Source organism: Podarcis melisellensis (assembly GCF_964234715.1).
Source record: "Podarcis melisellensis genome assembly, chromosome: 8".
Classification (NCBI taxonomy): domain Eukaryota; kingdom Metazoa; phylum Chordata; class Lepidosauria; order Squamata; family Lacertidae; genus Podarcis; species Podarcis melisellensis.
Window position 1 is genome coordinate 39,503,509 of NC_138540.1, and position 21,151 is coordinate 39,524,659.

General features: G+C 44.3%; 1 protein-coding gene across 1 annotated transcript; it reads right to left on the reverse strand.

Annotated features, from left to right (window-relative positions):
* Positions 1-1,870: 1,870 nt before the first annotated feature.
* On the reverse strand, positions 1,871-20,839 carry COTL1 (coactosin like F-actin binding protein 1). The gene is made up of 6 exons (XM_081924136.1): positions 20,733-20,839; positions 20,321-20,566; positions 20,074-20,152; positions 19,520-19,602; positions 7,985-8,142; positions 1,871-3,483 (listed from the first exon to the last, which is right to left on the reverse strand). The coding sequence occupies exons 3-6, from the start codon at positions 20,148-20,150 to the stop codon at positions 3,373-3,375; spliced, it is 429 nt and encodes a 142-aa protein (XP_081780262.1). The 5' UTR covers positions 20,151-20,152; positions 20,321-20,566; positions 20,733-20,839; the 3' UTR covers positions 1,871-3,372.
* Between the last annotated feature and the right edge of the window lie 312 nt (positions 20,840-21,151).

Genomic DNA, 21,151 nt, shown 5'->3' on the forward strand with positions numbered 1-21,151 from the left:
AGGAACACCTCTGCTAGGGCAGCCAATTGCAAAGGTTGAGAATGTGGCTCCTCTCCTCCAATCTTTTTCCAGTCATTAATTTATTCTTTTTAAAAAGAATCCCATTGGGGATGAGACCCAAAGGCTGCAAATACGCCATATAGTTAAATCACATCTCTCCCTGAGAACTGTAGTTTACGTTCACAGAGCTGTAATTCCCAGCACCCTTAACAAACTAAACTTTTCAGGATTATTATTTTCCTTTTGGCGGGTGGGGTGAAGATGCGCTTTAAAAGTACAGTGGTACTTCGGGTTACATACGCTTCAGGTTACAGACTCCGCTAACCCAGAAATAGTACCTTGGGTTAAGAACTTTGCTTCAGGATGAGAACAGAAATCATGCTCCGGCGGCGGCGGCAGGAGGCCCCATTAGCTAAAGTGGTGCTTCAGGTTGAGAACAGTTTCAGGTTAAGAATGGACCTCCAGAACGAATTAAGTACTTAACCCGAGGTACCACTGTAGTATGTACACAGCCAAGCCCTTTTCTCAGTTCATCCGATGGCCAGGCATCTGCTCAGCATTCCTGATCACTGGAGGAGTGGCACAGATGAGTTCATGGTGCACTGGCACATAGATGCTTAGCAAGAGGAACACAGGAAGTGAAGCATCTCAGCAGCCAGGCACGCAGGGTTCCCTCCAGCATTTATTTCCTTGAAGAAAGAAGCCCTAGAGCACACATGGCACCCAAGTGCCCATGAAAGCTCTTGCGGGGGTAAGACCGCCCACAGATGAGAGCAGATGTTGTTTGGCTGACTCTGAAAGGGACACATCAGTGGCCAACCCTGAAAGGCTGTTGCATGAATGAGGCAAAGGCAGCAGTAATAATGCACTTGTGACGAAGTCCTGGAAGACTTCATTCTGAGTTAAACATACATAGGGTTCTGATGAAACTTTGAAAAAGATAGTGACCCAAGGGAGGGTAAAGTCATCACTTCAATTGCCCTTCCAATGCTCCCCACTTCTTGATCGTTCCCCCTTTCCCAAGTCCCCAACCCACACTTTTAGAATATAAGGTTCTCAAGGGCAGGGGTCTCCTCCTTTTCCTTGTTTTTGCTGCTTTCATTGCTTTGTGCCACAGAGGACACTGGCTCTGCTTGGCCCCCCAAGTGTTTTTGCCTGGCTTGTATGAGACCCTGAACTTTGATAACTCTGCCTGGCTTGTATGAGACCCTGAACTCTTGCTTGTCTAAATGGAAGGCAGGGTTGAGGGTGTGCAGAAACCAGTTGACTATACAAACCAGTTGACTACATAAATTTTACCTTTGTTTTGCCACCCACTTTTGCTGCTGGTCCTACTCACCACTGCAAGCATCCCTCAGAAAGTTGTCTCACATGAAAAGTAACTCTCGAGTGGAAAGGGATTCCCTATTCCTGATAAAAATCATCCTATGCATGTCTACTTGGAAGTGAGTCCTATCGTATTCAACCAAACCTGTGGCACCTAAAAGACTAAAAAATGTAAATGTAAATTTCTTCATCTTCCAGATGCCACAAGGTGCTTTGTTGTTTTTGCTGCAAGAGACTATCATAGGTTTGGAAATGTTTCCATTGAATTCATTGGTATTTATTCCCAGGTTGTATAAATGTGTAAATAAACCATATATCATAAAGACACCACACTCTGAGCTGTCCCTCATTCCAAAGAAAACACAAACCCTGGAACCCCCTGGAATCCTGCACCACTCAGAGATTGGGGTGGCTTGCAACACTTAAACAGAATGGCACCTTCAAACAAATGTTGCCAATGCCATTGCATATTTTGTCTTATACGCAACAGTATCCAAAATGCAAATGCATAATTAACACACACACACACATACATACAAAACAGTACAATCAAAAGAGGAGATATTTTACTTCTTCCTTGTTTACTGCTATTATAGCAAACCTTTAAAAAAAATCCAATAAAAACAAAGCACTTTGTTTAAAAGAGAGGGAGAACCCATATATAGCACAGAGCCAAGCAATTTTGTTAAGGCAAATTATATTTCTTCTTGTTCCTTTAAAAGCTGAAATATAGATTTATGTCTTCTCATGACTAGAACTCAACAGTTCTGGATATTTCGATTCAACATGTGATTTTGACTGGCATTGGCTTGAGTTGATCACAGACTTGGGGAGCAAAATGTTCTTTAAAAACACCAACCTCCTAACTTGCTAATAGCACATGCCTATGCTTGTTTATCCCAAAGTAAGTCTTGCTGTGTCATGGGGCTTTCTTCCAGGTAAATTAAGTGTGCATAGGATTGCTGCCTAAAGCTTAGGTCCTATACACACGGGCCTAGGAATAAGTCATCTTGAATTCAGAGGAAGTTACTTTTGAATAAACATGTTTAGGTTTGTGCTGTAAGGTTGCAATCGTTTGCAAACTTGCTTGGGAGTAAAACCCACTGAACTCAGTAGAACATGTTCCATATAGGACAGTAAAGGCTGCAATTGTATTCACCCAAACCGAAGTCTCGCTGATTTCACTAGAGCTTACTCCCCATAAAGTTTGCTTAGAATTGCTGCCTATATCTACTTTCCTGCTTAGGATTTTGTGCTGATAATGGCAAGGTTGCAAGTTTGATCCCTGTTTGGGACAGCTGCATATTCCTGCATTGCAAGGGGTTGGACTAGATGATCCTCAGGCTTCCTTCCAACTCTACAATTCTACTTTCCTAAGAGTAAGCCCCACTGTATGCATTGGGACTTGTTTCTGAGCAGACAATTATAGAATTGCACTGCAAGTCCCAATGAGCACAATGAGATTTACTTCCGAATAAGTGTGCATATGATCAGACTGTGCCTAACTAACTGCATGCACTGCTCCTGGGAACACTTCTGTCCGGGAGTTGGAAGGTCGAGTGCGAATTCACTAAAAATGCATATTTTTCCCCTATGCTGCAACTGCAGGCTTCCCAGAGCAACAACAGATCTGCCAAAATATTGAGATTGGAACATGTCAACATGCTCTGTTGTCAAGAAAGTCTAAGAGCCAATGTGTTATGGAGCCCAGTACCCATGTAGCATTTGTTAAAAGCAAAAGATAAGCAATAATAATAATAATAATTTCTTTTTTAAAAAAAACAAAACACCCAATAATGTAAAAAGGAGAGATCATGTATGAAGGAGATGTTTCACTGGATGGAATGAAAAATCAATGTCCACTTTGGGAGGCAGGAAGGGACTCTGAAGGTGCAGAAGACGAAGGAGGCTGGTCCTCCCACTTGGCCTCCATTCACCTCCCGGTGTTGATTTTGAAGATACATTGTGCTTTTCCCCCCTCCCTCCCCTTCTGGATGCAGGCAGGTGGCTGTGAGAGGCACAGTGCATTCCCCCCCACACACACAATTACTCCGCCTGCGCATCATAATTGGCACCCCCAGCTTTCTTCAGCTCGCTCTTGATATAATCCTCATCCAGCTCCTTGTGGTCACTGATCACAAACTCTTTGGCAAAATTCTGCAAGAGACAAAAGCAAAGCATGAGGCTCATGGAGGGAGGCGGTGCAAGCGTTTCAGTGATAGGAATCGTTCTGTTCCTGCGATTAGGGTAAGGGTCCCCACCCCATCCTTAATTCAGTGGCAAGGAAAGGTCCCAGTGCATGCAAAAGGTCCCAGGTCCAATCCCTGCCATCTCCAGGTAGAGCTAGGAGTGTCCCTTGCCTGAAACCCTGGAGAGCTGCTGCCAGTCAGTGTAGACCATACTAAGCCACATGAACCAATGGTCTGATCTGGTATAAGGCAGCTTCCTATTTTCCTATGTTGCTGGACTGCAACTCAGATACTGGGAGCATTCTCTGTAGTGGCACGATGGCTGAAAAATGCCCTTCCCTGGCCGATGTGGCCTGATGAATTCCTGGTGCCAGTTAAATCTGTATCCTAGTATTTATTTTTTTAAAAATATCTTAAGCAGTTGTACAATATTTCAGGGATGTTGTTTTTCAGTGTTTTTCAGACTGATTAAAACATTGATCTCCTCCCACTCTTCCTCATCTGGACCCCCAACCACCACAATGTCCTCACAGGACTTAGGACACTTGTCTACACTGACTAGCAGTGACTCTCCAGGGGTTCAGACAGGGAAAACCAGCCAGATTTGTGTGGGGGGGTATAAATAATAAATTATTATTATTAAATTATTATATGTCTCCCTGCCCTACCTGGAGATGCTGGGGATTGAACCTGGGACCTTCTGCATGCAAAACAGATGCTGTACCACTGAGCTATGGCCCTTGCCTCTTGCTGACCTTGCTGCATGTCATGTGGTTTCTTGCCTACAAGCCCTGCCAGATACTTCTGGTTGGCTACCATGGGAAACAGCATGTGGGACTAGTTGGGGCACTTGATTGGATCCAGCAGGGCTCCGTTCTCATGTTCACTGGAGCATCAGAAGCTACAAGGACACCAGGCAGGGTGGTCATGTCTGTTTCCCTGGACCATCGCTCACAGCTTCTCGTGAAATCCTTCTCCTCTGTTTGACGTAGACATTGTTTCTAGCTCCTCTTAAATTCCAGGCATGAGACACGCATTCTGAGGACAAGAGCCTCTCAGCTCGCCTCTCTGCCCCCACCTCTCTGTCCTCCCATCCTGACCTCGGCTGTGCCCCAGGAATGAATTGCCGCCTTTGTGTTTGTTCCAGAGCGTATGGGCACCACAAACAAGCATGGCCATTTATTTTAGGCCAGGAGGCCGGGATGCAGCAACAACCTGAATCGCTTCACAAAGACAACAGCGGCAGCAGGCAAAGTCTGTGCAATGAAGTGGAGAAGCCGACAGCAAATGTTCCATCCGAATTTCTCATTTGATCCATTGACTGCTGCAATGAATCAGAATTGCTAAGGGACGCCACGGTTCCTTAATCTGGAAGTCTTGTTTTTTGGGGGGGCTATTAAGAACATGTGCAAATGCCACATTCTGAATTAGAAAGGGGTCTGTCCTGTGTACACAAGCACAGCTTCGCTGGACTTCCTCTATTTCCTTCATTCCGTCAAAACAACAGCTATGTAAAACAAGCTCTGGTGGCATCACCAGTAGCAAAAGCGGGTGGCATCAAGTGTGTAGAAACCTGTGGCTTTTGCATGGCTGGAATATCATCTGCTGGCCAGATGATTATTGCGCCTACTTTTCTTCTGGCGTCATCCACCACTAACAAGCACCTCCTGGAAGGTTGCCTTTTGGGCTAAAAGAGGCTCCCCCATTCCTTCTCTAGGGAGATTTCCATAGGGATGGTGTGCTTTGACTATTCCAAATAAATAAATACAAGTTCTTGGGCACTCTGCAGCTTTTTGGCTGAAGTTGCTGAAGGGCCCTTAAGATACTGTATTCTGTTTTTACCGCTTGTCCCATAAGTAGTTGAGTGGCAAATGGAAACAGGGCTTTGTCAGTGGTGGTGCCCTGGCTGTAGAATGTCCTCAACCAGCACTGACTCTTTAGATCTTTTCAGCACTATCTCAAGAATAGGAACATAGTATCTGCCTGATACAGAGACATTCATCTAGTTCAGTACTGCCAACACAGACTGACAGCAGCTCTCCAGGATTTCAGATGGGAGAAGGGTTTCTCCCAGCCCTACTGGGAGATGCTGGGAACCGAAACTGGGACCTTTTGCATGAAAAGCAGGTGCTCTAACCACTGAGCTACAGCCCTTCCCCTTACATGTTTCTCTCTCCAGACTTTTAACAGATATTGTGGTGGTTTCTTGTTTTATTGCTACAGTTTGCTGTTATGCAGATGGTTTCACTTTAGTCATATTGTTGCTTTATTGTTACACTTGATTTTACTTTCTTTTAAATGGTTGGGCTATTTAATGCCGCTGTTGTTTTTGGGAAATATATATATATATATAAAGTTTTTTTACCTCCCTTCACCCTTGGATCACAAGGGCAGTTTACAAACATATACTGTTAATTCCAAAATATTGGAAGCTTTGGCTGAAAGTTGCCCCTGATGTGTTTAAAAGAAATAATGACAAGTTGTCTTGTGCTTATTAGCAACTGCAGCTGATTCTGGGGGTGGATGAACTCCCATCAGGAAAGGATTAGGCACACACACCACTGTTTTCCTGTTTCCGTCCAACGTCAAACAGGAGGCCGTTCCTATATTCTAGTTAACTATTAAAAGCTGCTCACTTGTTAATTAGTTTGGACTGGAAGAACAGCCCCTGGAGCCTGCACACAGTCAGATAAAATTATCTGGGGTGTTTCCAGTCTTCTGGAATCAAAGGGCCATGACTCAGTGGTAAAGAAAGAGGGAAGCCTGGTTACCTTGCAATTTACTCAGAGGCACCGGATTTAACTTCAGATCAGATGGACCTTTAGTTGGCTGCAGGGACACAGCCAACCTGGCACCCTCCAAATGTTCAGGACTATGGCTCCCATAATCCCTGACCACTGGGCATGCCGGCTGGGGTTGATGGAAGTTGGGAGCCCAACAGGACTGGGAGAAAGACTCCTGCCTGAGACCTGGGAGAGCTGCTGCCAGTCAGTGTAGACAACACTGAGTTAGATAGACCCAATGGCTTGACTCTGTGTAAGACAGCTTCCTGTGTTCATATGACAGCACAAGATTGGCCAAGTGACACTCACTGGTTTGCCCAGAACAATCCAGGAAAGATGGAATTGTGTGCAGTCATGTTAAATATATAGTAAGGAGATCTGTCTTTTGAAACCTGAATTTATCTTTTAAAAATTGCATCCTGGAAAAAAATTCTTCCAAAAAATACATACATGCATACAACAACAACAACACAATAAAATGACATAAGACAATAAAATACAATAAAACGTAAGCTGTGTTCACTTGTAACACCAAGCCATGGTTTAGCCAACAAATTATCCTTCAGATGTAATTGACTAAAAATCCCATCATCTCTGTCTGAGGCTGATGGGAGTTACTAGTCCACAACATCTTGACGTCACCACATTCACTATTAGGGAACGTTCAGGGAAGTTTTTAATGTGTGACATCGTAGTTTATTTTTGGTCCTTGTGGAAGCCGCCCAGAGTGGCTGGGGAAACCCAGCCAGATGTGCAGGGTACAAATAATAAATAATAACAATTATTATTATTATTATTATTATTATTATTATTATTATTATTATTATCATTATCATTATCATTATCATCATCACTACCCATGGTTTGGCAATGTAAGAAGTGTTACAGTGGGTCTGCACCTTTCTTCCTCCTCTGGTGTGGTCACAAGCTTATCATGATATATGAACTGGGAGAAGTATTAAATGTGGTTAGTGGAAGCAAGCCAACCACAGTTTGTGAGGCTGGATTGTTTTCACTAACTGTAGCTAAGATTAGCCACAGTTTAGGGTCCGGTCGTCACATTAAACTGTGGTTAATCCAAAACAGAAGTAGCAGCACTTGATCTCCTTCTCATGGACCTGGTAGAGAAGGGGGAAAGGAGGGAAGTATGCACGCCTGTGACTTAATGCTAAACCATGGTATGCCATTATGCACATTACCAAGCCCTGATAAGAAGCAGCAGATAAAGTAACTTAAATAAATATTGGAGACTAAAGGAGAATGCCAAGGAGATGTAAAATTCAACATTGTCAAAGGCAAGATGCTCCGTGTTGCCAGTATAGCTCTAGCCTCCTCAATTTCACTGTCAAGCCAAATGCTCCCCACAAAGCATGGAGACGGGAGAAAGTGGAAATGGATACACTTCCAGGACCTGGAGATCCAGGGGGCCCATTACTAAGTGGAGGGGGAACATCAAGGTTAATATGTAGATCATGCATGGGGATGTTCATGCAAACGTACCCCCTTACACATATGTAAATATAGGCTGTTGTGAAAGGCACACGAGTAGGGATACTACTACTACTATTTTTATTTTTATTATTTGTTAAATTTATATACCGCCCCCTTCATCCAAGGGTCACAGGGTGGTTTACGGTATAGAAACACAACAATACAATGACTAATATTAGTAATAGTTAAACTTGCCTGTACTACTTCTTTAACCAAAGTCTTGTCTGTCCCAGTTTTGGCTCTCTGCAAACCACTGACACTCTCACCGATCCATGTGATCAGGGCAAACTTGACTCTCTTGCTCATGGCATCCCCAGTGGTGAATCGGACGAAGCCAAACAACCGAATGTCATCTGGATGGGGAGAAAAAACGAAAGAAAGGTTACAAAGCTGGTGGAGTAAAATAAGACTAGCTGAAGAATGTGTAACCAAACAGCTTGCAGATGCAATGAGCCTGGACCTAGGATACCTTAAGGCAGGGACGGGGGGGGGGGGGAGGACCTGTGGCCCACCAGATGTCAGACTCCAACTCCCATCAGCCCCAGCCAACAGCCTGGGATGATGCGAGCTGGAGTCCAACAGGCCGCAGATTCCTCAACCCTTCCTTAAGGATTGCCTATTGCTCTATGAATCTATCAAAGTGCTAACCTCCTCTTTGGAGGATCCGTTTCCTGGCTCTGACACCATCTGAATACAGTACATGGTGTCAGGGCCGTCTTTGCCTGGGGGTGCGAGGGGTGCGGGGCACCCGGGCACCAAATTCTGGGGGGTGCTAGACGCCCACCACTGAAGCCACCTAAGCTCTTAACTGTTATGAAATAATAAATAATTTTGATCAAGCTAGAAAAACAAAATACATATATACCTGGGTATTAACAAAATGTATACCTACTGTTTCACTAAACGACTTTCGACTTTGTGTGCTCATTGACCAAAGATGCACTGGCGCCGCCCCAGCGGCGGCACTTGTCATTCACAATGGTGCATTTTTATTTCATCACTTACAGTTCAAATTCATTTAGAGAAATCTTAAAAAAAAAATGTTTGTTTTCGCTAATTGTCAGCATTTTCTTTGACTAACTACTCAGTACTTAGGTCGCTACTACACAGGCCATAAGCATAATAAAAGTTAATGTGGGAGCTAAACTATATTTGGGCGCGCTGGGCAGATCTTTGCACCCCGGCAGCGCATATGCTAAAGATGGCCCTGCATGATGTGTCACAAGTGGAACTGTAGCTCTGAGAGGGAAATTAAGAGTCCCCAGGATTCTTTGGGTCGGGGGAGCAACATGCATTGAATGTGCTTTCAATGCACAATGCAGTTGTGTACTTGTGTGCAGTGTAGCCTACAAAGAGCCACATCCTTCACATATTTGAAGGATGCTGCAGCCCCTGCTACCACCTCTCAGTGCCATCGTATGCAAGTCTACTTAGCAGTAAGTGCCATTGGTTTCAATGGGGCAGGACTGCAGTTTCAACCTTCTTCTTAAACTCACTCTAAATTCCTAATAGAAGCCTCTCTCCCTCCCCCCCCTCCAACCTGCCCCAAACACCCTGTACAAGCCTCCTCCCCACCAGCCCTTAAAGGAGTTTAATTCACTCTTCCACAGTTGGCTGGCATTTCTGCAATGCTTGCAACAAAGTATTTTTGTAAGAAAGCAACTTCCCTTTGAAGGAGGAAACGCCACTGTCACCATGCAAAAAATAAAAAGCAGGCGGTGTGAGGGGAGGTAAGCCACTTTCCTTGCCAGGTAGCTGAAAATACATTGCTGAGGTCCAAAATAAACAAAAAATGGGAAGTCTCACAGATAATGCCAGGATGAATGGACCCAATGCAGGCTGCCTTCCCACAGCAGTTTACAGTATTCACTTTTCAATATGTTTACCTAACTCTGAATTTCCATATTCTTTTTGAGCTTCCAGAGAACATAATGGGCACTTCTAGCAACATAGCGAACTATAGCACAAGTTTAGCACTCATTTATGTGTTCTTTGCACACAGATTTTATTTGGGAACAAACAACAGAGAAATGAGCATTAAACTAGCATGATACGCTACTGTGTTTCTGGAATTTGGGGGAGCTCGAATTAGGGAAACATTGTGAAAATGGGGGAGACCTGCTGTGTGACTGCAGCCATAGAAGACACCCCCCCAAAAAAAATTCCTTTTAGAAGTTTTTTTAAAAAAAATCTCACACAACAAACCTGCAAGGCATTGGTTGTGCTTTAAATGTTTGGTGTGTGTGGAACAGCCCTAAGACTCATAAACAAAAAGCTCTTTTGCTACTAATGAGCAGGCATTGTTCACATCCACACACCCCTCACAGAGCTACAATTCACTTAACAAACTATAGTTCCCAGGATTCTTTCAAGGAAGCCATGCACTTTAAATGTATGGTGGTGATGTGACCAGGAGATTTAGAGCGCAATGTGTCTTTACTCAGAAGTAAGTCCCACTGTGTCCAGTGAGGCTTACTTAGTCCCTAGCAGATGTATTGAGGATTGCAGACTAGTGACATCTAAGCAAACTCTGGGGCTGCTTTGCACATGAGTGAGTAACCATGCAATTCACACCTAAAAGACACACAACTTAATCAGCTCTTCCAAAGTTCATTGCTCACTTATCAGAGGGTGGCTTTTTCTTCTCCACCAAACTGGTTTCCTGAGTGGGCAGGTCAATTCTCAACCACCCAGAATCACAATTTCTTCCAATAAACCTGAAATATTCTAGTGCAGATGTAGCCAATGTGGTACCCTCTGGACTACAGTTTCCATAATCCCTGAACACTGGTTATGCTGCCTGTTACAAGTTGGAGCCCAACATCTGGAGAACATCAGATGGGCTACCCCTGTTCTAGTGCAAATACAGTGCAGTCTTAAGGTGGTTTACTTGGAAGTACGTGCCACTATGTTAAATGGGGCTTACTGCCAAGTAAGAGTAGCTAAGATTGCCAGCCTGGTGATTTACAGAAGATCAGGCAAGCATTTCTCACTCTAAAAGGTTAACAAAGGCAATAACTAATACTGTACTAATAAATCAAACTGCTAAAAGAAAGGTTGGAGGAAAACCAAGAGTGGACTTTTTGTGTGAAAGGACTGAGAGGTAGTTCAGAAGTATATTGATGGTTCATTGTAAGTGTATGCACCTCCCATCCACACCAGCCTCTATTTTACACTGCTTCTGGTTGGTGAATGAATGAATGAATGAATGAATGAATGAATTTGAATGAATTTATTACGGTCATAGACCAGAAAAAACATAAAAAGCAACAATAGTTTACAAAGGGAATAATGGTGTCAATTAAAAATTGTAAAATTATACATAAAAGCAATACACATATGCACACACACCCACCCACCCACCCACACACACACACACACACACATATATATGCACTACAGTATATGTATAGACTTAAAAAAATGGGAGGGCTTGTCCAGGGGTCAAGTCTTTTACTTTTTTACAGCTAATGCCCTCCGCTTGATCGCAGCCGCAGAAAATTTGGCCACTTTCAGTGTTACTTCTGGGTTTTTATCTCCTAGTAGGATTTTCAGCCGCTGAGATTCAGATCGACCTGGAAATTTCTGAACGATAGGGGAGATAAACAGTGACCTAATATCCCCGTAAAGGTCGCAGTGTAACAACACATGTGAAGCCGTTTCCACCTCTTTCAGACCACATGGGCAAACTCGTTCAGCATAGGGTGTGCCCTCGTATCTGCCCTTTAGTAAGGCAGATGGCAGTACATCAAATCTGGTAAGGGTAAACGCCCGCCTGTATTTTGCGATTTGTAGATCCAGCAAATATGGTGTTAGATTAAACCCTTTTCCATTATCTTGGATAGCTGGATATTTATCTATCTTGCTCATATGGTCCTGAAGCTCTACATCTCCTATTCGCTGGCTCACCATCCTTTTAGCCTTTTCAAAACCTGAGGCTATAAGTTCTTGTGGGGAAAGCCCCAGGCCCTTCAATTTTTCATAAAGCGACAATCTCCATTTAGACTGGAACGGGTCTAGTAGAGTCAATGGAGCCACTCCCACTGGGAAAAATATGAGTTTTAGCCGCTTCTGGTTGGTGGAGGGTGGGTCCTAGTAAAAACACAAATTAGCTGCCCACCTCTGATATGGTACTATCCTGTACTATTGCTTGGAAGGGCTGTACTTGTTTTTACAGGCATAAGACTGTTGCAGCCTGCCCTGGGACCTTGTAGCGAAAGGAAAGTTAAAAAATCTTAATAAATTAAAGCGTAAGCATGCATGCCTTTACGTTTGTGTGTTCACGGAAACAATGTCTCTGAGAAGAAGGCCTTGCAATTAGAGATTTTGCATTTGACGAAGAATCAAAACCCAATTCCAGATGGCCACTGGGGAAGCAGAGGAACAAGTGAAATGGCATCTGCCTGACAGCCTAGGGAGGTGCATTTTGCAAAGGCAGAAAGAAAAGGAGGGGGTGGAGGTGGGAAATGATTTGCAGGCAGACAGGAACAGCCTGTCAATGAGAATCGCAACCACAATCATTGCCATAAGGAGGGTTCATCTTGCTGCTGCTTCTTCTTCCTTCTTTTTTTCTTACAGGCTTACCCTTTAAAGTAAACATGAAAAAGAGAGGCTGGCAGCAGAAGCAGAAGTTGGGAGAAGATTAGAAACCAAAGGGTAAACCATTAACCCTTGCATATTTTCCTCCTGCCAAAAGCTTTCCGCTGCAGGCCTTAGGAGTGGGAAAGGATCCTCATCAAGCCACACCGCCAAAGATCTTAGCTAGTCATTTCAGAGTGATTGAGGTCTGCTGGGCTTCTTGAGCATCAAGGACACCGCTAGGCCCTTAGAAGACCCAAGGGCACAGGACCATAGCACGAATTTGCATGCAAGTTGCACAGGTTCCTTTATACATAGAGACTAAGTTTAGATTGACTTTCAGAAGCCACCCTGTAAGCAGAGCTTTTAAAAAATAAAAAGGAGGGAAAAGTGCCAGGAGTTCCAGGGCCCATGTGCCACACCCTAACAACATCCCTGACCTTCTGCTGAACTGGCCCACTTGGCTGGCAGCAGCTGACTATCTCCTAAATGGTTTGGCCCAAGTAAGTGAGAGACCAGCACCTCTCCCAGTACTTGACAGTCCACCAGTTCAGTTCTGTGGAGGGAGCCCTCTTTGTGGTCACAGCCCTGGGTGGTGGCCCAAGTGAAGGCTTTTTTGGTTGTGGCCCCCTCTTTGTGGCAATGTATTGCTGGAGGTGCAGCTCTTCACTCAGGGCTTTGGGTCACTGTGCTGGTGTGGCAGAAATCATAGAATTGTAGAGTTGGAAGGGACCCTGAGGATCATCTAGTCCAACCCCCTACAATGCAGGAATCTGTAGCCATCCCATACTGGGATCGAACCTGCAACCGTGGCGTTATCAGCACCACTCACTAACCAACTGAGCTATCCAGTACCTAAGGAGCTCACGAAGACCACTAACTGATTGAATGGTCTACGAAACGCAATATATCTTGGTGTTCTTTGATGATGATGATGATGATTGGCTGGTTTTAGTTGTGTGTATTATCTATTTTATGCTATTATTTGTGAACCACTTCACTTTTTTTTTTTTGAAGAGCATTACAGAAATGAAATAATTACCGGTAACAACACACTTCTGTATGGGAAGCTTCTTCCAATGCCCCATTGAGTTAAAAGCTTTAGTTCCCTTTGAACTCAATGGAACAAGTTTGGAACATAAGAAGAGCCCTGCTGGATCAGACCAAAAGCCCATCTCATTCAACACTCTGTTCTAACAGCGGCCAACCAGATGCCCCATGGGAAGTCCATGACTAGGACATAAGTGCCTATCACTCTCTCCCATCCATGCTTCCCAGTATAGAACAGGTATTCAGAACATAATACTTTTGATAGTGCAGGCACTACACAGTAATCGTGACTAATAGCCATTGATAGCCTTATCCTCCAGGAGGTTGTCCAACCTCCTTTTAAAGCCATCCAATTTGGTGGTCATCACAACATCCAATAGGAGCAAATGCCATAATTTAACTATGCACTGTATGAAGAAGTATTTTCTTTTGTCTGTCTTGAATCTTCCAACATTCAGCTTCATTGAATGTCTCTAAGTCCTAGTATTAAGTAACACATGACTTAGTGTCTGCTGAAATCAATGAGTTGACTTAAGGTCAACTGAGTTAATCCGGATCCATTGCAATGGTAGGTGAGAGAAGGTGTGGCAGGATAACTTTTTTTAAAAATGAATGAATTTTTTTCAGTCATTTGAAAAGCTTTTAATCAAATGAACCTTGCAGCCAGGCCAACCTCCCACTCCAACAGAGAGCCATAACAATCTGCTATATCTCAATAAAGTTGGCCAAAAAATATGCTTTCTATAAGAATACGGCTTGAATCTGGAGATGTCAAGTGATGGCTAATCCCTGTCCTTTCTTTTCTTTTCTTTTTTTAAATGTGCCCTATAAAATCAGATCTTTTCCCACTTAGTGACCTCATTTTTAACCTCAATTATAAGTGCATTAAAGTGTTATTTTTAAAAAAGTGGATGATGGAAAGGCATTGAAGGTTATCGCAGACGTTTCTGAAATGCACCCTTCCCTAGTTTCAAAGTGGATTGATGGCTCACAGATGCCCATTATTAATGCTGCCTCTGGAGGGATGCCATCCCTCATGGACCAAAGGGAGCAGGCTCAAAAGCCTTGAATTAAATCCTTAGTTAAGGCTCAAGGAGCCCACAGAGAGCCATCCAGGCCCTGCAAGAGGAGTTCTTGAAACAGGATGGGGTTGATTGCACACTAGCTTCAAACACATTCTAGCCATTTCCTTTATTTTTCGGGGGAGGAGGGGGAGGGAACCCATCTGAAAGCCACCAGAAAGACAGATGCTGTGCATATGAGAGGCATGGATGTAACATGCTCTGAGAAGGAGAATGTGAGAGCCATCTTCAAATATCTAAAGGGCTGTCACATGGCGCAAGCTTGTTTTCTGCTGCTCCAGAGGGTAGGACCTGAACCAATGGATTCAAAGTACAAGAAAGGAAATCCTAACTAAAGATTAGAAACCTGGCAGGAAGAGCTGTTTGACAGTGGACTGGGCTACCTCAGAAGAGGGTGGACACTCCTTCACCAGAGGTTTTTAAACAGAGATTGGATGACCATCTGTCAGGGATTCTTCAGCTGTCCTTCCTGCATTGCGGGGTTTGGAATAGATGTCCCTTAGGGTCCCTCCCAACTCTGCAATCCTATGAGTCTATGATTTTTCATTGTAGCACATGCTATACCTAATGGCCTGACCCAAGAGTGCCTAACTTTCAGTTTGGGGGCCTACTTTGACCACCACCCCAATTCCACCCAAAGAAAAAAACAGTAAAGTAGGTGCAGGACAGTATCCAATGATTTTTGGCTGTTCCATGGGGAACTTCCTCGCTCTCTCCTCATGCATGTTTGAGTGTGTGTTGAAACTACCCTCCTGCACCATGGCAAAATTGGCATCTGTTACTCTACCCCATGGGTAGGCAAACTAAGGTCCGGGGGCCAGATCCGGCCCAATTGCCGTCTCAATCTGGCCCGCGGGTGGTGTGGGTATCAGTGTGTTTTTATTTGAGTAGAATGTGTCCTTTTATTTAAAATGCATCTCTGGGTTATTTGTGGGGCATAGGAATTTGTTCATTTTTTTCTTCAAAATATTGACCGGCCCTCCACAAGGTCTGAGGGACAGTGGACCGGCCCCCTGCTGAAAAAGTTTGCTGACCCCTGCTCTACCCACTTTGCCACTTGCTCCACCCACCACCAGCATGTGGCCCACGGCAGGTTACCTAGAATCGAATGTGGCCCTCGGAATGAAAACATTTCCTCACAGCATTTGGGAGGCAAATTCTCCTTGCAAGGTTGTGCTGTTTGTCTCTCTTCATGTGAACTGATGCCCCATAAGAAGGGGGTGACACCCCCTCCAAAGGTTATTGGCTGGGGAAAGGAGGGGGAAACCCAACCGCCTGCCTGAATAAACAGATGCACATGAAGCCATTCCTCAAAAGATTCATACAAAGTCATTCATTCTCTGACAAAGCCACACACATCTTTTCTGCTTTCCTGCTGAGCCATTCTGCTTCTGCTTTGTTATTCTAAATCTAAAGACAAGCAGGAACCACTGACTGCCTCCCAGATGGAAAAAAACAGAGCCAAACACAATGTACAGCTCTGCAAATAAACAGAGGAAGTTAATAAGGAAATTGTTCAGGCTCAAGATGCAATACTTGGAGGTTGGGATAATTTTGTGGGCAAGTTTGCTTCATGGTGCATGTGCCCCCCCCCCTTCTGCAAGCAATATGAAGTTCTGTGCAGACTTTGGAAAAGAGAGAACACTGGAGAGTGAACATCTCTTTTGCAATAATGGGTTGTATTCCAACTAAGTTTTAACTCAGAGTGGACCCATTGAAACTGATGAAGCTCAGTTCACTTCCAGACAACCTGTTTATTGAATATGCATTCTGATTTGTGTGCAGGGAGGTTAGACAGTGTTGCATTCCACACTTTCCAGTGCAAAAAAGGAAGCAACACCACTTCTTGTGCAACACCACCCAAATCACCTATGTGATTGACTATCCCACCTGAAAAAGTCACAATCTGGAAGTGCCCTACATTAAGTCTCATGCCCATGAATTTCAGTGGGTCTGCTCTGAGTACAAGCATCATATACAACTCCATCTTCCTACAAACATGTAGGCTGAGTAGGTATTATGATACTGTAGAAGGAAGCACACAGTTGAGCCATGCGGCTCCCAAGACCACATCAGCTCTGTTGCCCAACCTGCAAATCCAAATCAGTTTTCTCCCAGCCAAATCAAAGATGCTGTGACTCAGTGATCCTTACGTGTGTGTGACTCAAACAAAACAGCTCACTCCTCCTTGCAGATTGATGTGTGACTGATACAAAATCCCTATTCTGGTGTTCACAAATGTTCTGGCTCTACCTGCGTTGTCCTTCACAAGTTGGAGGGTGCCTGCAGTGGAGAAGCCTCCTGTCACTCATGGTGTCTCCCTGTAATTTTTGAACCCCGGTTCTTATAAAATGAGCGGGGGGAGCCTCCGCAAGTACAGGCTGTTCCCTGTTTTTTCAGCTCACTGCCCTCCAAGTTGTGTAGGATGACTGGAACAGCAAGTGGCGAGCAGAGCTAGAAGGCACACACCTGCTCTCTCCCCAGCACTCTGAGCCACACACGAACACTTGCCGAGGGCTCTATCTAGATAAGGAATCCTCTGGACTGTCTGTTCCAATTTCACTTTCCTCTGCAAAGCAAGACGTTATTCTTTCTTTCCATTTTAGAGGTCCTGGTGCAATGTGTCTTGGTATCTAGCTAATATTGCAGGGCTGAATGCGCCCCACCAGGCCTCTTTCCCTGGTCATCAGAAATGCCCCCAGGCCACACCCCTCATGGCCCCCCAATGGCTTCTGCATGGTGGAATGTGTCCTTGAACTCTGATGATGTTTCTTGCTTACCTGGATGGAGGAGAAAGAGGGGTGTGTTGCATGTGCCTAGAAACCAGCCTACTGTACAATTTCCATTGGTTGATGTGCTCACATTTGCTTCTGGCCCCGCCCACCCCTGGCATGTGGCCCTTAGAAGGTTGCCCAGAAGGCTGTGAGGCCCTCCGTTTCACAGCTGAATTTATATATAAAAAGCCCCCTGGAAGCAGGTGACCCAAAAGTTCATAGGAGTGCAATTGACTCGCTCTCTAAGACTGCGTCCAGCTGTATTTTAAGACACAAGTCTTTCGATCTGAAATGCATACAAAGCAACTTGTCTGAATCACTTCCTCAAGATCTTCTGGGCCCAATATTCCAGCTAGCTCTAAATGGTATCTGAAGGACTGCCTTCTCTTCTATATACTCTAGGTACCCTAGAGTAATTAAATAAACCAAATTAATAACACTAATATTAATACAGGTGCATCTGCTGAAGAGCAGGGAAAGGGCCTTTTCCATGTGGTGCCCTGGTCATGCAATAGCTGCCCAGAAATATTCATTTAGCATTGACCGATCTATCTTTTATATGCCAACTCATAACTGACAAAGTGCTCGTCCACATGTCTACTTGTCCCAGCGCTTTCCTCCAGGAAAACCCGCTCTTTACTGCTGAATTGGAGGAAATGTCAATGGGGTTTTCAATGGATTGACGTTTGCTCAGATTCAACAATAAAGAGCAGTTTTCCTGGAGGAAAGCAGTTGGACAAGCAGAAAACCCCTCAAGTCCTAGGCACAGGACAAGCAGAAGTGTGGACAATCCGCTGGTTTCTTGAGCATCTTATAGATAATTGTGTTACCCTAATTGCTATCCCATTGCTTCTGCCATTTCTTTTACTGGATTGTGTAGCTGGATAAATTTTAGGTTTTTTGTTTTTTTTAATTAAAGAAATATTATAAATATTTTATAAATAAACTATTTTATTTCTTTTATAAACAGTTCCTTATTTCTTTTATAAATAGTTTCTTGTTTATTTTATAAATAGTTCAACCCTATACATGTTTACTCAGAAGGAAGTTCCATTGCACCTAGTGGGCTCTGCTCCTTAGCACTGCAGCAATATGCTGGTTTTATAAGCTTACATGGAGGCGTGGTAACAGGAAGTTGGGGTATAAATGTATGAATTTATTTTTATTTTAAAAAGTTGCAGTGTATTTCATTTTCAGAGCTTTCTCTTGCTCCAGAACCCACCACTGCCACAAAATATTCACACAGAGCTCCATGTATGCACAGATGCACAAAGAGAGGGAATGTGTGCTTAGGACTTTGATGGTGTTTCAACAGAGGGAGCTGCTCCATAAGCACAAAAGGGATGCAAGCAAGAAGGTATAACCTCCTGTAAAAAAAACAACAGCCCAAAACAAAAAAGCCCACCATCCTCCAGCCTCTTGTAACAAAGCTAATTTCCTTCTCCTTTCCAACTCATTTTCCTTTTATGGCATGTCTTCTTAGATTGTAAGACTGAAGGCATCACTGTGATTCATAAGATTCTGGGAGACACACTCTCTCTCTCTTTCTATCTCTGGGAGGGGGCGTGATCAGGGTTTTTAAAAAAATCAAATAAATAAAATGGGTGGATTGCTGAATTAATTAATACAACAATTTTTGGATTCTACATTCATTGCCTTCTCGTCACCAAAAGACTGCTGGTTCTTGGGTGAAAGTTTATAACTTTAAAAAGACCAAAAAGAGAGATAGGAGGGGTCACCAATGGAAAAAGTAATAAAAACTGCCATCATTAGTTTGAAGTTTTTTTGGGGGGGAGGAGGTTTAAAACAAAACTCCATTTGCTTTACACTTTAATTGCATTACCTTTTAAGATGTTTCCCCCTACAAGAAAAAGATGCCCATAGTAAAGAGAATTCATCATTTACACTCCAGCAATGAAAAGGAGAACATTTCCTGAAGAAAGGAAGAAATTGTTCTTGAAGGGGGGGGGGGAGGAATCCCCTCCCCAACTTAAGCCAAGGGTGAAACAAAAGAAGGATTAGCTGAATGAGATCATTCCATTGGGCTGCTTAGACATCCAGGGTGAGATCATGTAAAAAGCCAGACATTCAAACTATCTTGAAAGAATGAGACATTTGGGGGATGTAAAAACCATTTGCAATCCACAGCTCACCTCTCATTCAGCCTTTTGTATTCCTTTCCCCACCCCCAACCCTATGAGGTCATCTTCGGAAGAAAGTACAGTACATCTCTCCCCTCTTCTTACCTGTGCATTGCCTGATGAACTCCTCATAATCGGCTCCATGGTGCCCTGGGACGATGGTGGATCCTTCATACTTAAACGTCACCCTTGGAGAAGTGGGGGGAGGAAAAAGCATCGTTAAATATGTGGGGGAGATATTTGCATTTTGACTCTGAAAAAAAATTCCTACACACACGCACACACAATGGACCACACACTGGACACAGGGGGGAGGGGGGAATGAGTAATGTGATTCCCAACTTCCAATCTTCCCCACCAGTGTATAAGCGGCCTAATGCTAACCTCTGGGGCATTCATCATAACTGCCTGCTTTTTGCCAGTGATTATATCCACCGGTCAAGGATATGGGCACATGGAGCAAGGCTGAAGTCCACGGGCGTCTGCTTCAGTCTTTAAGCCAAGGGGTGTGGTACTGCTGGGTTTTAAAGCTTAAGAGATCGCTCGCTCGCTCGCCCACCCCCGCCCCCAAGATACCTTTCTTTTGTCTCTCTGTTATATTTGCACTGGTCTTTAATCGTCATTATTATTTTCACCCCAAGTCTAACGCTGCGCCTTACCAGTTGACATCCGTGCCGTCGTCCCTCACGAGATTGTACGCTTCTCTGCACGCCTCTTTGTCGATTTTCGTTGCCATTTCTGTTGAGGAAAAACTTCTTTATGAAGAGTGGGGCGCGGGGTGGAGGGGAGGCTCCTCTCTCACGATTCCAGGGATGGTGGGCAAATGCAAAGATGGGATCCGGACGAATAATAATATATTTATATATATTTAAATTTAATAGTAATACCGATAATGCTCCCCCTCACCGATATAGGCTTAAGATACTTGAAAAGAACCCCAAGGAGACGACCCTCTCATTCAGAGCGGCTGCTCGGATCCGCTCCCAGGAGCCGATTGGTAAAAGTCCAAAGGAAAGAGAAAGGAAAAGGTTTGCTGCTGATGTAGCCGGTTGCTGCTGCTGCTGCTGCTGCAGTTGCTCATGCGGTCCTGCTCGCACAGCCTCGCTGAAAATGATCAGTCAGAGCAGATCCTGCTTTTAACCCCTTCGCTGCCTGGCGGAGAAGAAAGGAAGAAAAAGAAAAGCTCAGCCTACGTCTGGCGCGACTCTATTGGTCCCTTTGTCACGAGGAGGCGGGGGGGTGCCCTTTCCCTCCCACCTTCTGCTCCTTTACGAAACACCCCCTCCCTCTCTCTGAAACCGAGTGGTCTTTTCCTTACCGCCTACTCCAGCCGACTGTGTCTTTTCTGTTCTGCAAAGCATTGCTAGGATTTCTGTGCGGTGATGCAATAGGTTGGGGTGTGTGTGTCTGTGTTGCAAAAGACGTAGGAAGTCTTTGAAACGCGTGCATATATATATATAATGTACGTGCGTATAATATTCACCGACTTGTCTAAGTAGACATGATGTGTTTATGTGGGTCTATAAAATTATATCCACTGACTTGGAATTTGCCTAAGTAGACCCTGATGGTTCTTAGAGCTGTCCTTTGGATGTCGAGCAGAGGTTGCTATGGCAACTAACCAATCTCTGGCTGGAGCACAAAGTGTGACAAGAGTTGGGGGGAGAGGATATGTGCTCTGGCGCAATCTGGGGCAGGGGTGTCCCTTGACGGTACGGGAGCCCATTAAGCCCAATC